Source organism: Mobula hypostoma, chromosome 26 (genome assembly GCF_963921235.1).
Source record: "Mobula hypostoma chromosome 26, sMobHyp1.1, whole genome shotgun sequence".
Lineage (NCBI taxonomy): Eukaryota > Metazoa > Chordata > Chondrichthyes > Myliobatiformes > Myliobatidae > Mobula > Mobula hypostoma.
In genome coordinates, this window is record NC_086122.1 from 6,069,812 (window position 1) to 6,086,820 (window position 17,009).

At 40.9% G+C, this 17,009-nt stretch overlaps 1 protein-coding gene across 3 annotated transcripts in view; it reads left to right on the forward strand.

Moving 5' to 3' along the window:
- The window catches only part of nfyc (nuclear transcription factor Y, gamma), a 101,583-nt gene extending 85,103 nt beyond the window's left edge, over nt 1–16,480 (forward strand). For all 3 annotated transcript variants that reach the window (XM_063033934.1, XM_063033936.1, XM_063033935.1), the window contains exons 9-11: nt 271–381; nt 3,225–3,296; nt 11,825–16,480. In XM_063033934.1, coding sequence (XP_062890004.1) covers nt 271–381; nt 3,225–3,296; nt 11,825–11,941 — 300 coding nt within the window. In that variant the 3' untranslated portion in view covers nt 11,942–16,480. The remainder of the gene's footprint in view (nt 1–270; nt 382–3,224; nt 3,297–11,824) is intronic.
- Nucleotides 16,481–17,009: the final 529 nt, after the last annotated feature.

A 17,009-nucleotide genomic window follows, 5' to 3' on the forward strand; every position in this document is an offset into this window, starting at 1 on the left:
TGTGCTGAATTGCTCAGAAGCTCTGGACAGAAATAATAGCTACCACAAATAGCTGACTAGTATTTCATTAGATCATACAACAATGGTCTTGGTATGTAACAGCAGAATATTCTAAACTGGATGTTTTGAGAAAATTACAGTTTCCAATTTGTTGCGTTTAATAGAAAGATGTTTTGAAATGTTAGTTATGTTTACTTTGATAGGTACTGAATTTGTCATCTTCTGTTAAGCTGACAGCAGAATTGAGTTTCCATCCATTGTGATCCTCAGGTGCAGTTGAATGCTGGGCAGCTGCAGTATATCCGTTTGGCTCAGCCTGTATCTGGAGCTCAAGTGGTACAGGGACAGATCCAGACCCTTACCCCAGGCAATCCACAGCAGGTAGGCGTGTGTTTCATAATGCCTCCTAGTCTCAGAAACTGACTGTTTTGCTATAGGCAACCAGATGTGTTTGTTAATTGACTTTATTGGAGCTGATTGCAAACAATACCATTCCACAATGTTGCTGAGAATATACTGCACTTTAGACTTCTGATTTCAGTGACACTTCTGTTGGCATCATTTCCTGATCGTTAAGAAACAATTAGTAAATGAAAAAAATTGGCATATATTCTGGTGTTCACTCTGTCAAAAGAAAAAATGGTGGCCCGAGTTAGCTCTAATGTATTTATTATTGGAAACTACTTCTTTCCCAGAGTATTTAATGTGATTATTGTCCTACAGTTCTGAAATTTATACAAGCCATTCCCAGGTTTAGAACCCTCAACATGTGGACACCCCTACATACAAATAAGCATCCACGATGCTGTAAGATTCAAAATTTGTCCCTCTCACTTTTGATGCCACATTTTGCAATATTTTGGAGGTATGGTCGTAGGTTGTAGGATAGAGTATGTACTTTCCAATTTATGGACACAATCAACTTGTGGCCATCTGTAAAATCAGATCTCACTTGTTCTTTGGGAATGACTTGTAGTTCTGTTAAAGGCATGATCACTAACAGTGAAGTTTTACCTATGGTTTCTGGAGTGAATATAATTGGACACTAATTATAGCAATGAAGCGTTTAACATTTGGTTTATAGGGACACACGAGCCTTCTAACTACTTTCTCAGTGTAATTAGAATCATTCAGCACAGAAATGGTCCCTTTCAGCCTACCATTTCTATGCATATCATTGTACCTATCTATACTAATACTATTTGTCCTCAGTGACTCTGCAGTCTTCAGTGCCTTGGCTATCCGTGTGCTTGCTGCAATGCCTCTTAGATGTTGCCTTCACTACGTCCCCTCTGGTAGCATGTTCCAGATATCAATCACTCTGTGTGGAAAACTTTTCTTACTAATCTATTTTAAATATCGTTCTCACTTTAAATCAGACATATTGATGATAGACAGGAATGTTCGTGACAAGATTCCCCTGACTGCTTTCAATGAAAGGGTGTCCAATTTTGTCAAAAGAGAGTGGAAAAACTGGTGGTTCTTCATCCAGTAGAGTAAACTACCACAGCATTAGTGGTTAGTTCGACACTGTTATCGCTAAGGGCATCTGAGTTTGGAGTTCGATCCTGGCGTCCTCCCCATGGAACACATGGGTAACCTCTGGGTGCTCAGGTTTCCTCCTACAATCCAAAGACATGCCAGTTTGTTGGTGGATTGGTCATTGTAAATTAACCCATGATTAGATAGGTATTGCTGGCGGCACAGCTTGAATAGCTAGAAGGGCCTATTCCATACTGTATCTATAAATAAATTCATTAATTAATAAACAAACATAGTGAATGCTGGAAATCTAAAATAAAATTGCAAAATGTTGGATGCTTTGAGGAAGTCAGTCAGCAAGTCTGGAAAGTGATAACACTTTGTATTGAAGACTCTTGAAACTAACTAACTCTGCCAGTACTTTAGATCTGATTAAGTTCCAGAGTGAAGGGGGGGTGTATGGATAAGACAAAGGCAATGCCACGGAAAGGGTGAGGCCGGTGTTGCCAAGGAGATGTGCTGTTAGCAAAGTTATGTTTGATAGATATAGAATACAGAGGCAGTTAGAAAGGAAGCAAAGGGAGGGACATGTACAAGCTGTGAATGCAAATCAGAACTCTTGTAGAGAACCAAAATCGAGGGGAGAATGCTGAAAGTAGACAGCAGATCAGGCAATTTATGGAGAGAAATACTGAGTTAACCTTATAGATAATCTTACAGGCTTCGTAAATAGCATTTCACAAAAGCTTCACCCTTGCAGTTATATGCCTTTATCCTTATCATCTTTTCTCTGACTTCCCTGCTACTTAAAACCAAGTTGTTTTCTTATTTTCCAGTTCTGATGTGTAGTTCTTGACCTGAAGCATTAACTGTACTACTACTACTACTACTACTACAAACGTTGTACTTCTACAAATGCTCCCTGGCTTATTGAATGTTCCCAGCATTTTGTTTTTATTGTCCTTGAAATAACTGTTCCGTGTCATCTCTAATCCTGAGGTCGAAATGATTAAATAGAAAGAATAACCTGGCAGTTGCCATTTTGGGTAATAAATCAGCTTACAAATCCAAGGGATGCTGGCAATATTATATTGTTTTGGAAGGAAAACTTGAACTACTTAGTAAACGGTAGAAATTTACTGTGCTCTTATTACATAGTATTTGCCTGTGCTGGTGATGCTTGCTTCATTGAACATTGTAAACTAAAATGTTTTTTCTCTGATTTGCTAGCTCCTGCAGGAAACTCATTGCTGCAATTGAGAGTTTCCTGCAATTAATGATTTCCTAACTAATGTTCACGTTAATAGGCCTGAGATGAAGGCCAAAATCAAAGTTCACGAACTTTGAATTATTGAGTTTACTAGTCACAGGACTACTGGTGCTTTATACTAATTCCCTTCCCATCATTGAAAACGAGAAAGAAAAAAACACATTCCTTCCCTGAGGATATAACAGAAATGCCTGGCTCTGAGGTGATTACAAAGATGAATGCCTGGCCTTGTAGTGAGTAGGTGTGTATTTCTAGGTGTTTCTCCACAGGGGAATTGCAACTAAATAGATAACCTGTTTGTGTATGATCCGCTGTTGAGTGAGGAATTGGGTCACCTTGGTGCTATGCAGCAGAATGCTGTTTAATCCAGAGAACTGATGAATAACTATAAGGTGTAAACAGAAATATTGACTGGCTGCTGCTTTTTGTATTTGTATCCTGCTTAGGTAATTTGTTCTCACCTGTATTTTAGGTTGGTCAAGCAGAGGTTCAACAGGGTCAGCAGCAGCAGCAGCAACAATACAACCAGTTTACTGATGGGCAGGTATGCTGATTGCTTCCTGATCAGGTTTAACTTTATTTCCATGGATTGTATCAGAAACATAACTTGCAACCATTGTGTATCTAGCAACATTTTCAGATGGAATGTTAAGTATCACAGACCTTTCTGTACCAGAGTTCATAGTTTTACAACTGTTTTGAAAGTTAGTTTGAGTCACAAATAATCTGAAATATTGACTGGCTGCTGCTTTTTGTATTTGTATTTTGATTGTTACAGGTCAAAAACAATTAGTTAATGCCTTTTCTCTTGATCTGTTACCTAATGTGTAAAGTTCTCACCTTGTGAGAATTGTTTGTGAGGATCATTGCCTGAACTGCAACAGGATCAGAGCCATTAGACTTGCACAGTATTATTGTCACACACAAATGAACTTGCTATTTACAGTGCTAGGAATAACCTGGATTTGCCATTAATAATGTGGCAACAACAGTCATCGCCCTCCCCACAGCCTTAAAATAGTGAGCTGCTGCCCTTTCTTCAGTTGTGATTTTGTGAATGAACTCATTTGAGTTAATTTTGTGTCTGAAGATATAGCCAGTCATACACTGGAGCAATAGACTGTGATGGGTTTCTCATGGCATTTTGGAACCACTCAAGTAACCTACTTCTATGGTCTCCATTACAGCCTGATGTCGTTCCCCTGGGGCTTCTCCCATGCTGTACAGATAATGCCTGTGGAGCACTATAACATATTACTCTTTAGTTGACCCTGTTTCTTTTCCTCTTTCAAACAGTGTACAAGGTACTTAATCAGCGATTCAGTGTGATTCTTAACTTTTCTATTATCCACTACTGCCTGATACATAATCCAAGTCAACAAGATGTGTTCTTAGTCAATGAGAAAGAAGGACTTACACTGTGCTTGAAATCCACTTATTACAAACCTTAGTAGAATTGTAGAACTTGAAATGTCACTTTTCTAATATTACATGTACATGTGATCATGTGCTGTGCACATGTGTGCAGTGACATTCAGGTCTGGTGACCAAGTAAGATACAGGAGGTCCAGGTATGATCTCTGGAAAACTACCTTCTGCGAGAAGTAGCAATTCCAGATCAAACTTGAATCGCTCAAAGATGCTGGACAGCTGTGGCAGCGCTTGAATGCTGTTACCTCTTTCAAAGTGAAACTGAGCAACATAGATGACAACAAGGCTTCACTCCCAGATGAGCTCAATGCCTTCTATGCTTGCTTTGACTGTAAAAACATGGAGAAACCATCAGCAACTCCCTCAACCCCAATGACCCTGTGATTTCAGTCTCTGAGGCCAATGTGAAAGCATCCTTTAGGAGGGTGAACTCAGAGAAAGCATCTGGCCTAGATGGGATACCTGGCCGAGTACTGAAGACGTGTGCTGATCAACTGGCTGGAGTGTTCACCGATATCTTTAACCTCTCACTTTGACAGTCTGATGTACTCACCTGCTTCAAGGCGGCTTCAGTAATACCGTTGCCTCAGAAGAATGGTAACCCACCTCAACTGCTATTTTCCAGTGTGATGAAGTGCTATGAGAGATTGGTGATGAAGCTTATCAACTCCTACCTGATAAGTGATTTGGAACCACTCCAATTTGCTCACAGTCACAGCAGGTCCTCAGTAGATGTCACTTAATTGGCTCTTCACTCAAACCTGGACAATCTGGATCCCTGTGTTACCTTCGATCAAATCAAAGTTGATGTTATCAGTATATAGGAGGGAGATTGAAAATCTAGCCAAATGATGCACAACAACAATCTCTATCTCAATGTCAGCAAGACCAGGGAACTGATTATTGACTGCAGGAGGTCCATGAGCCAGTCCTGATTGGGGAAATCAGAGGTGGAGAGGGTCAGCAACTTTAAATTCCTCAGTGTTACAGTTTCTGTCATAATGTTCTGGGTCCAGCAAGTAAATGCCATCATGAAGAAAGCACTGCAGTGTCTCTGCTTCCTTTGGAGTTTGTGAAGATACGGCATGACTTCTAAAACTTGGACAAACTTCTACAGATTTGTGGTGGAGTATGTATTGACTGGTTGTGTTACAGCCTGATATGGAAACACCAGTGCTCTTGAATGGAAAATACTTTGAAAAGTAGTGGGTGCAGCCCAGTCCATCACGAGTAAAGATGTCCCCATTATTGAGCACATCTGCACGAGCGCTGTCGCAGGAAAGCAGCGTCCATCATCGAGGACCCCCACCATCCAGGCCATGCTGTCCTCTTGCTGCTGTCATCAGGAAGAAGGTACAGGAGCCTCAGGGCTCACACTACCAGGTTCAGAAACAGTTACTACCCCTCAAACATCAGACTCTTGAACCAAGGGGGCTAACTTTACTCAACTTCACTCACCTCATCATTGAAATGTTCCTGCAACATATTGATTCACTTTCCGTCTGGGTAGCCTCCAACCTGATGGCATGAACATTGACTTCTCTAACTTCCGCTAGGCCCCACCTCCCCCTCGTACCCCATCTGTTACTCTTTTTAATGCACACATTCTTTCTCTCACTCTCCTTTTTCTCCCTCTGTCCCTCTGAATATACCTCTTGCCCATCCTCTGGGTCACCCCCCCCCCGTCTTTCTTCCCGGACCTCCTGTCCCATGATCCTCTCGTATCCCCTTCTGCCTATCACCTGTCCAGCTCTCGGCTCCATCCCTCCCCCTCCTGTCTTCTCCTATCATTTTGCATCTCCCCCTCCCCCTCCAGCTTTCAAATCCCTTACTCACTCTTCCTTCAGTTAGTCCTGACGAAGGGTCTCGGCCTGAAACGTCGACTGCGCCTCTTCCTATAGATGCTGCCTGGCCTGCTGCGTTCACCAGCAACTTTGATGTATGTTGCTTGAATTTCCAGCATCTGCAGAATTCCTGTTGTTTATGTCTTATGTTGTCTATTTATTGTTTATTCATTTATTTATTATTACTTTTTTTTGTATTTGCACAGTTTGTTGTCTTGCACATTGGTTGTGGGTGCATCTTGTTGGGTGCGATCTTTCATTGAGTCCATTGTGTTTCTTGGGTTTACTGTGAATGCCTGCCAGAAAATTAATGCTGGGGTTGTATATGGTGGCATATACAGTACTGTGCAAAAGTCTTAGTTGTGTGTGTGTGTGTATATATAAACACACACACACACACACACACACACACACACACACACACACACACACACACACACACACACACACACACACACACACACACACACACACACACACACACACATATATATATATATATACACACACACACACACACACACATATATATATATATATATATATATATATATATATATATATATATATATATACATATACATGCATATATACATATACATACATATATAATATCACGCGCTAGGGTGCCTAAGACTCTTGCATACTATTGTATTTGTCAACATGGAGCCTGGACCCGAGGTTGTAAATCTGGCAGAGCAAAGGCTGTTAGGAATGATGAGGGTGGAGCACTGTAGGACGGATGTGAGACGGGTGCAGACACACCCAGCCCTGAGACACCAGACAAAGGTCATTTGGTTTATTAATCATGGAATGTCTGTCTGGTGCTTCCTGCTCCCTCCCCCTCCCTTCCCCTTTTCCCAACTATGATTCTCCCTTCTCTAACCTCTTCCCATTCTGTGCATAATGCAGATCCATATCGGAATCAGGGTTATGATCACTCACGTACATCATGAAGTTTGTTTTACTTTTGCTGCAGTACAGTGCAATACATAAAATTGCTACAGTACTGTGCCGAAGTCTTGGGCTCCCTACCTTTATGTATGTGCCTATGACTTTTGCACAGTACTGCATCTACCTTGATAATTTACTTTGAACATGTGACAAGTGCCACAAGCAGCAGATAATATATTTTACTGTTTTTACTGGGATGGAAAATATTAGTGAGGGCACCAGTTGTAGCTCTTCAAAATATTGACCTGGAAAGGACAGATGGGACCTTAGTTTAAAATTTCTCCGAAAGACTGCACCTCAGACATGTAGGAATCCTTCAGTGTTGACTGTTCAGGAACTGACAATTGAGTCAAATTCCAGCTCCCTGCACAAAAAAAACCAAAAACTGAACAGTCTCATCAACCCCCAAATCACTTCTCCCTGCACAATAAAACGAGAAAGATCGGGCGAAAAATGCAGTATATAAAAGATCTATAGACTGGAAAAAGAATTCTATAGTCCAAGTCCACATCTAAAACGCAGTCAGCTTAGTCAGCGCACAACGGAAGCTTTAATAAGTCCCGCAGCCTGCCTGCTACGTGGTATGCGCATGTTGCCTCTGTCTCCCAGAATCTTCTGGGACACTGCAGAGCACTGAAACACCCAAACCATCTCCAAACTTCCACATTCACCTTAACATTTCAATCTTCCTTGTAACTTTAATCGGCGAAGTGGAGTCAAACATCAACTTGCGTGCCGTCCCGCAGCCTGCCGCCATGAGGTTTATTCACTCTGTCTGTCTCCCAGAATCTACCGAAACACCCAAACCATCTCCAACCAGGCCTCAACAGTTCCAGAATCACATTCAAGGTGAAAAATAAACGTAAAAGACACAAAAGAAGTGAAATACATGGTTTCATGATCTATCCAGAAGATATATTGATAAAATATAATGACAAATCTTCACATAAGCAAAACAATTCAGGTAATTGTGATATATGCAGTGAATTGGTTATCAGGAAAACAAAGTGCTGGAAGGTCTGTTTCTGTCTGAACAGCCCAACTGGCCCGTGAGAATTATGATTCTCACCCAAGCTAGTCCCATTTGCCTGCATTTCTTTATGGTTTAAAATATCATCCAGAAGGAGAGATACAGGAGTATCAGCTGAGAATGTCTTCATGCAAATGATTGTTATAGGTGTCAAATTCTTCAGCTTTTGAATCTGGCATAAGTACTACCCACTGCACTTCAATTATATCTGGTCTCCCAAATCCTTGCTTTTTTCCTGACTAAGAATTAATTGTAGGTATAACAATTACTTGAATTGCTTTGTTTATGTGAAGTTTTGAAACACTAACTTTCAAATTGCCATTCAGGATAATATTCAGCAACTGCTCAGCAGGGGTGGGTGATAGATGTAAATGATTGACACAAAAATAACTTGACCTCCTCAGAATTGCATTCCTATGGGGTGAGAACTAGCAGCAAATAGCCAGTTATTAACTGTGTGTGACAATACAAACCCCTTAAAGTACTACAGTTGGAAACTTTTAAAAATTATTCTTTCTTTGTATTTAAATGAAATGAACATTTTTAAAGTATCCAGCAAACACTCAAACCCCCCCCCCATTGTTTTTTCATGCGCCACCCTTTCTTCCTCACATACCTAGTTTTCAAGGATTAAAAGGACACCTGCCCATGGTTCCATATTGTTGTTCCAAATTTTGCTGTTTTCCAGTGTCCTACTGACAGTTATCAACAATTCTGGTATCACATTAATTCTTTCCATGGTCTAGTTCTATCCTCTTCTGTTCTCTACATATTCTCAGGTGATTTTGCTCGGGGTTCTCACACTCTTCCTGCTGTTGCTCACACTAACTGAGTGAGAGAGGCCTCTGGCAGTCAGGGTCAACTATGGATGTTGCATTCTAACTGTCTAGATACACAACCCTGGGCAGTACAATATGGAGGGCAAGCTGTTGCCCATGTAGCAAGTACCCCCTCTCCGCACATCTGGTGAACTCAAAGGAACTCCAGAGACCAGTGCACTTTGGCACCAGCAGTGTCTCAGGAGTTGTCAGTCAGTGTTGAATGCATTGCAGGGCTGCCTCAGGGTCTCCAGTTCCGGGTTTTTCCCCCTCGGTTTACTCCAGAAGCCCTCCCCATGAATGAATATACTGTGGCCACAAGACAGCGAATGTTTGAGATTGGAGTTCTCCTCCTAGATGAGGTGCCAACCATGTCTGATGTTGCCCATCTGCCCAAAGCAACTGGTTAAGACACAGGTAACCCATTTTTGCCCCTTCTCCTGCCAGTTGAAACTATTCTGCTGGGCTTAGTAGCTAAGCCACACGTGAAGGCCAGGAGCTGGACTTAGTTGTCAGGGGTTATTTGAGGCACATGCTATTGAGACCATTGAGGTGGCTGTGCTCAGAGGGACTTTGATATTGGACACAAATCACTAAACGTTAACAAATAATTAGGAAAGCAAACAATATGTTGGTTTTGGGCATCAACACACACAAAATACTGGATGAGCTCAGCAGGCCAGGCAGTATGTATGGGGAAAAAAGTACAGACGACAATTCGGGCCGAAATGTCGGCTGTATTTTTTTCCATAGATGCTGTCTGGCCTGCTGAGTTTTTCCAGTATTTTGTGTGTGTGACTTGGATTTCCAGCATCTGCAGATTTTTCTCTCGTTTGATGGTTTTGGGTATGAAATGTGTGCAGATCTTAGCCCTACACAAAGTGGGGTGTATTTGTGATGGAGGGAGTGTAGTGAGCTTCTACCAGATTGATGCCTGCTGTGGGTGGGGACAGAGGGTAGGGCACGGCACATAGCCTGTAGGCAGTGAAGGCAGGTAGTGCCTTTGATCTCTTGTGGCAGATGCCATCTCATTGGCTCTTCTCTCAATCCGTGAACATCTGGACATTGAAGATGCATAGTCCTCGAAGTTCTGCATTGACTACAGCTCGACATTCAATGCTATTATCCCCTCAAAACTAATCAATAAGCTTCAAGACCTCGGCCTCAATACCTCCTTGCAGACCCCAGTCAGTTCGGATTAGCGACCTCTCCTCCACAATCACAATCAGCACAGGTGCACCACAAGGCTAGGACCTGGGTCTAGCTTGCAAATGTCATTACAGAGATAGCATGGCAGTGCCTCTATTTTCTTAGGAGTTTGTGAAGGTTTAGCGTGACATCTAAAACTTTGACAATCTTCTATAGGTGTGTGGTAGAGAGCATATTGACATTGTCACAGCCTAGTATGGGAACATCGACACCCCTGAACAGAAAAACCTACAAAAAATGGTGGATGCAGCCCAGTCCATCACAGGTAAAGCCCTCTCCATCATTGAGCACATCTACACAGAGCACTGTCACAGGAAAGCAGCAGCCATCATTAAGGACTCCCACCATTCAGGCCATGCTCTCTTCTCGCTGCTGCCATCGGGACGAAGGTACAGGAGCTTCTGGACCCACACCAGAAACCAGGGGTAATAACCAGGAACAGTTATTACCCCTCAACCATCAGGCTCTTGAACCAGAGGGAATAACTTCATTCAACTTCTCTCATCCCAACTCTGAACTGTTCCCACAACTTATGGACTTATTTTCAAGGACTCATCTCATGTTCTTGATATTTATTGTTATCTTTATTTCTTTTTTTCCTTTATATATTTGCAATTTGTTGTCTTTTGCACATTGGTTGTCTGTCCTGTTGGGTGCGATCTCTCATTGATTCTATTGTGGATTTTTGGATTTACTGTGAATGCCCATAAGAAAATGAATCTCAGGATTGTATATGGTGACATATGTACTTTGATAATGAATTTACTTTGAAAGTTGAACTTTGAAATGCTCTCTTTAAAATGTCTTTCATCGTTCTTAACACAGTAAAGGATTAATGTCTTCCTCTGGCTAGGGTCTCTAGAATCTAGGTTTTTTAAAAATGAAGTATTTGCTGTTTCAGAGGACCACAGCCTTGTTATGGTTTGGAGGCTTGAGTCCCTCAATGACATGGAGAGCTATATTGGCTGGAGTCAGGGCTTTATGCTTTGGCTCTTTGTAGGGTCACCCATGCCAAAAAGGTCAAAGGGTAGAGGCCAGGCCAAGAGTGATCCACCAGTCCCCCAGGTTCATGGGTTCAGTTCAGTGCTAACAACCTGACTGGTAAAGCAAAACTGTTACAGAAATAGCATGAAGAATCCTTCGACGTATTCCTGGTTCTCCACCTGGAACTTGCATGACTGACAGTAGTGAAAACCAAGCTACTGACATGCTGAAGGAAACCCTGAACACCATCAGAGATGGAGGACCTGCATTGCTGCCCTATATGCGAGTGGCATAATGGGCAATAGGTAGGTTGGCTCTTCGGGAGATAGAGATTGTTTACTCAGAGGGTATTTGGAATTGCCTACCCAAGAGTGCTTTGGAGGCTCTGACAGTGAGTACATTAAAAGAGATCGATGGATTTTTGGATATGGGGAGGTGGTCCTGAAGTAGAAGGTGATCTGTGATGTTATTCACAGGTATTGATCTTTATGAGGGCTTTATCCTGTTTATATTTTTGTATTCTTCCATAAATCAAAGTCAGAAGTTACCTTATTGTTTGCAACAACTGCCACCTACTAAATGCCTTTGGCTTTGATTCTGAATAGTTTGTGTCTCATTGTGATGCTGTTAGGGTGAAGTTAAAAATGGCAGGAGGAGGTTGGTATCTGGTTTGGACAAGTTGAGCCCATGTGAACTGTTTTCTGGTCATTTTCTGGTTGAACCTAAGTGTCTTGTAGAATATTGCTACTTGATCTGTGAGGGGTTTAATTGTGTTCTTATTATTTTGTCTTGATCTCTGCAGCAGCTGTACCAGATTCAACAGGTCACCATGCCAGCCGGACAAGACATCGCCCAGCCCATGTTCATCCAATCCACTAATCAGACTGCAGATGGACAGACGGCCCAGGTCACGGAATAGTCCAACGTGATGGAGAGGTGGAAGCAACTGTCACAGAAGCCATTGTATAAATAGTACAGTAACTAAATAACTGGGATAGAAATTGATTTTTTAAAGTTTTTTTCACCATTGCATTGTGTTAAGTAAAATTAATTGTACATATATAAAATGCAATAAACTCCTTCTGAGAAGCTTTGTAACCCCATATACAAGAGTCGACGGGAAGGAGAATTCTTGTCTGTGCTGATTATCCAGTACCATCACTGACCATATTGCTGTTCTCTTGTTCAGTTGTACAGTGTTGTGCCTGACCTTTTTTTATATAAAGAAATGCAACTCATGTTAAAAATGGAAGTAACCTAAACAACTGTGTTTCTTGGCTGAATTAATAAGGGGTAGTCTAAGTCACAATTTTGTAGTAATAGGTTTATAAACAAGTATTCCCTCTCAGTCTTAATCATCAAAAGATCTTTACATGAACATTGACTAGAATTTCAAGAATGGATCATTAGGATGCATTTGTAGTGTCAGATTCAATTTCCTGCAAGAGGATATTATTTTGTGGCTCTTGGGTTTGCCACAGTAAATGTAAATTCTGAGGAATGCTAAATATTATTTGCAGAATGCATTCTCAATAACTTGCTGTGTGTTTTAGCTGTTGGAGAAAATGTGGTTGTTTTTCTTATGTTTAAAACTTTTCAATTGTTTTATAAAATGCTGATTGTTCACATGAAATAGGTGTTGACTATACCTTGGATCTAGCTACATAACTGACCGGTTAACTGCTTGGGGCCATAAAGCTGAATAGGATGGTCAGGGGTTGCCTTGGGTGTAGATCTATTCGTGAGAGATCTCTGATTAAATTTTTCCCAGTTTGGCAGCATGCTGCAAGTCTAGTAATTCCCCTGAATGTCGAGGTAAATCAGCTGTCTTCCAAGACATGTATTGCATTTCTCCATACTGCACGATAATATAAATGAGGGGGATCCTTTCATCCAACTAGCAATAAATCTTGCACTGTACCCTCACTGCAACTTCTAACTTGCATTTTGATAATTCTGGGATTTTTGCCCATGTTACTAAAACACTGTTGATCATTGCATGAAGAATATTCTGGTGGCAATACTGCAGTAGCCTGTTATTTCCTGGAACCCGTGTACAGTGGACAGTTACCAAAGTATTCTTTGGTATTCTGCCTTTTGTTGTGGCATTGACTATCTTGTGGTCCTTCATTTTAAACTGGAAAGATCTAATTTCTTAAGCTTTTCTCACAAAAAATCCATGATGCTGATTCTAGAGCCCATAGATGTTTTCTGCAGTGTTTCAGTGTCTCCTTTTCTGTTTTGCTGACCAGAGAAAGAAACTGTAGTAAAGAATGTAACAGGACTTCGCAGAAGCTGCGTGTTGCATGTGTTGTTGAGCATTGAGTCAGCTAGTTAGTTGTTCCTCTGCACAGTATTATGGCCATTCTCAGGCTGTGAGTGATGCTGACTGGGCCAGCTTTTATCACTCAGCCCTGATAACCTGGTGAAATAATGGACAGCCACCTTGAATTGTAATCATTGTGGTGAAGATAGTCTTTCAGTCAGAACTTGTAAACATGAGAAGGTCATAAGTCCCTTGGGCCACTTTTACCACCTTGTGAGATCACAGCTGATTTGTTTCTCCGTATACCTTTTTTTTCCAATGTAACTCTTTGGTTAATAAAATCCTACAATCTCAAGTTTATCCTCCAGCTTGACAAAAGTTGCCATGTGCTGAAGAGTGTTCCAAATGTTTGTCACCATATGTGAAGAGAAATACATCGGGCCTGCTTATTTTTTCCTTTGCTCCCAAGGGGGAAAATATGTCCCAGCAGTTATAGTTCCCTCCTATGTATCCTGTCAGATCTCCTTAATGCTTCAAAAATGTTTATTCAAAGCACTCTTTAATCATTTGAATTCCAGGAAAACAACCATTATTCCAGGATATTGACCCAATGTTTGGAACTAAAATTGACTTTTAACAGAGCTTCATTTCTCTTCAATTCATTTCTAGCTATTTGACAATGTGCACAGAGTAAATGCTGCTGTATTCCTCCTGTGAGCCAGATCTGCCAGTATTGCTTCATCTGTTTCTGCTTTAGTAGAGCAGTTTACCTCACATTTTCCAAATTTCCAAAATTAAATGCATCCTGTCAATTCTACTACCTGAATAAGATAACATCCTGAATAAAGTTAAACGTACAATCGTCGCTGTATTTCCAAACATAATAGAGAGAGGATACTGGAAGGTTTTGGGTGGTCCATAGAAAATCCATAGTCCTTTCAAGTTTCTGTAATTATTAAATCTAAATTAATTCATGTTAATTGTGCAGTAATCTTTTCTATTATCTTTGGAGAACACAACAGGGAGTAGAAGATCAATTGGCCTCAAGCCTGCTCTATTAAGAAGTTGGTTGATTTAATCTTTGATCTCAACTTTCTTTTCCTTCCGGTTCCCTATGACCACCACCCACCCCCCTTCCCCTTCTCGTGCTCTCACATTTCACCCGCCAGCTTGTACTGCTCTGGCTTCTGCCCCCTTCCTTTCCAGTTTGAAACTTCCCTCTGTAGCTGCTGCCTGACTTGAGTTCCTCTAGCATTTTGTGTGTATTCCCCAGTTTAGTAATTTACTATTGAGAGACAGTAGGTTCTTGACTTTGAAGCACCGTAGGGAAGAAAAAAATACTTGAAAATTTTAAAGCTTTTCGTAACCCATGTAAACAGATAAAGTTTGGAGTTTAGATTGCCAGAGCAAGGCGGATGCTAGTCTCATGTCATTTATTGGAAACCTTCTCTGTTCATCTGACCAGCAGGGGCCAATTTGCTAATTGTTCTGCAAGCTGTCCATCAATTACAAACACCAGTTTGTGGACACTTATACAAAGATAGGTCTAACGTGTACATGATGCTCATTCTGACAAATGGCAGGACTGGTTTCCCCACTTTTAGTAACTATCACAGCTGTGTACTTTTATTGCTGTTCATTGCAATACTGCTAGTGGGTTTCTCACATCAAGTGATTTTTGTGTATTTTCCAATTTATGGACACATTGGATATCTATAACAACAGAACCTGTTTGTTCCAATGGGAGAATAGTCTTTGCTCCATAGGATAGTGCTATTCAGTTTATCTGGCTGATGATGGTTGTTTTGGAAAATTATCCAATTAGGGACCCAATTAAGTACTTGAAAAGATGAAATTTTGCAGAGCTTTGAAGAGGTCTGGGAAGTGGGATTAGCTGGATTACTAGTCCACAGAGTTGCTACTGATCCAACAGATTGAGGATTCTCCTTCCATGCTGTAACTTTAATATGAAGATAACAAAATACGAACAATACCTGCTTTGTCATTTAATTAGTTCACAGCAGGTCTGATTTCTAGTTCTATTTTCTTAACTGTTTCCACCACCATTGGGGTAGTACCTCCCAAATTATAATGTCTAAGATTATTTTCCCTTTCATACAAGTTTTTACTTTAAATCTTTCATCTCTAATTTCTCATCTGCCAGGCCATGGGAAAAACATTTTCTTGCCTAATGGCCTTGTGATTTTGAATGTGTCTACCAACTTTCCTACTCACCTTTCCTGTAAGGGCATGAAATTGATAACTGATGTGACATCTAAGGAGCCAGATAATTTGTGTTTTAGTGTGCACCACCTCCTCTGCCATCAGGTTTGTTTTCTAGGCAGTGCACTGACATGGAATAATCTGACTTGGTGCTGATAGTCCACTCTTTCCAAAAGTCAATGGCACAGAACCGAGAAGAGTTCTGGGTGTTGCTTATGGATCTTTTAAAGAATAGGTAATACTAATACTGGAACACAACTGGAGGAATTCTTTTCCCGAGAGTGAGATGAAACCAGCTGTGTCCTTATTGAAAGCTGTTTTAATCTCAGAAAATTGTATCATCCCTAAAAATGATTTGTCCTTTGTTGAACTCTCACCTTGGGTGCTCCTGTATTATGTGGGTAAAAATTATTTTCATTGGGTCTGTGACGATGCAGACATCGTGAATAGAGTTAGGCAGGTGTCAAGATGATGCACACTTGAAACTGTAATATTTGAGCTCATTTGTGAAGCGTCATAAGCAGTCATAGATCTTGGCATTTCCAAGGATGTGATTAGCATTATGAACTTCCCTTTCCCCATTCCTATCCCACCCCTTTCTCTCTCCTCTTTTGGAATTATTCTTACTATAGCCCATTTCCAGTAGTTGATCTTATTAAATAATTTCCCACAGCTTCAACTGAGATGACAAGATGTCCACACAAGTCATGTCTCTACTGAGCTTCTGCGTCCATCCTTTAAAAAGATTGGGTTAAGGTGCAAGCTTTGCAGCCACTCCTGGAGGTGAAATCCCTTCCCTGAAATGGTTGAGTGCCATTTCCAGGTTGAAGATCTAGTATGCTGGGTCCTGTGCTACAATGTCCTGCACTTCTCCAATGCATGTGATACACTGGGTGCATTTGTTGTTTGAAATTGTCTTACGGATTTTCTGATATCCAGAGTCTTTGATATTAGCCCACTTATACTTTATATACCTTTAGAAATAAAATTTTTTTTGTTATAACACTTGTATCAAGCTTTATTTAAACATTGCTGAAGTGTTGGGGGGGGGGCGGCAGTTAAAGAAGCTTGCAGCTCAAAAGTATTTTTCATTCTTTACATCTCCAAGAGACCTTTGCAGCACTAAATTAAAACTCCCCTGTGGTTTCTCCATAACCATCTTTCATGCCTTCAAAAATGTAATTACTTCTGTGTGAGTTACTTTACTGTGTGCGTTATAGCTACTGTGTGTTCCAACGTAATAGCAATTAGACTTACGAAGTGTGTATTTGGTTGTAAAGTTTTCAAGGTGCCCTGAGGTGATAGGTGCTGTATAAATGCAGATTAATTTATTTAGGCAAATGCCTATTCCAGTGCAGGTCCTATAGCTCATTATTATTGATTCCTCAGTGCTGTTAACTCAGTGACTGTAGAATGTATGTGAGGTTAACATTTGGTATGGCCAATGTCACTGAAGGACAGAAGCATGCAAAAAGTGCAACTTTTGCAATCCTTTGCA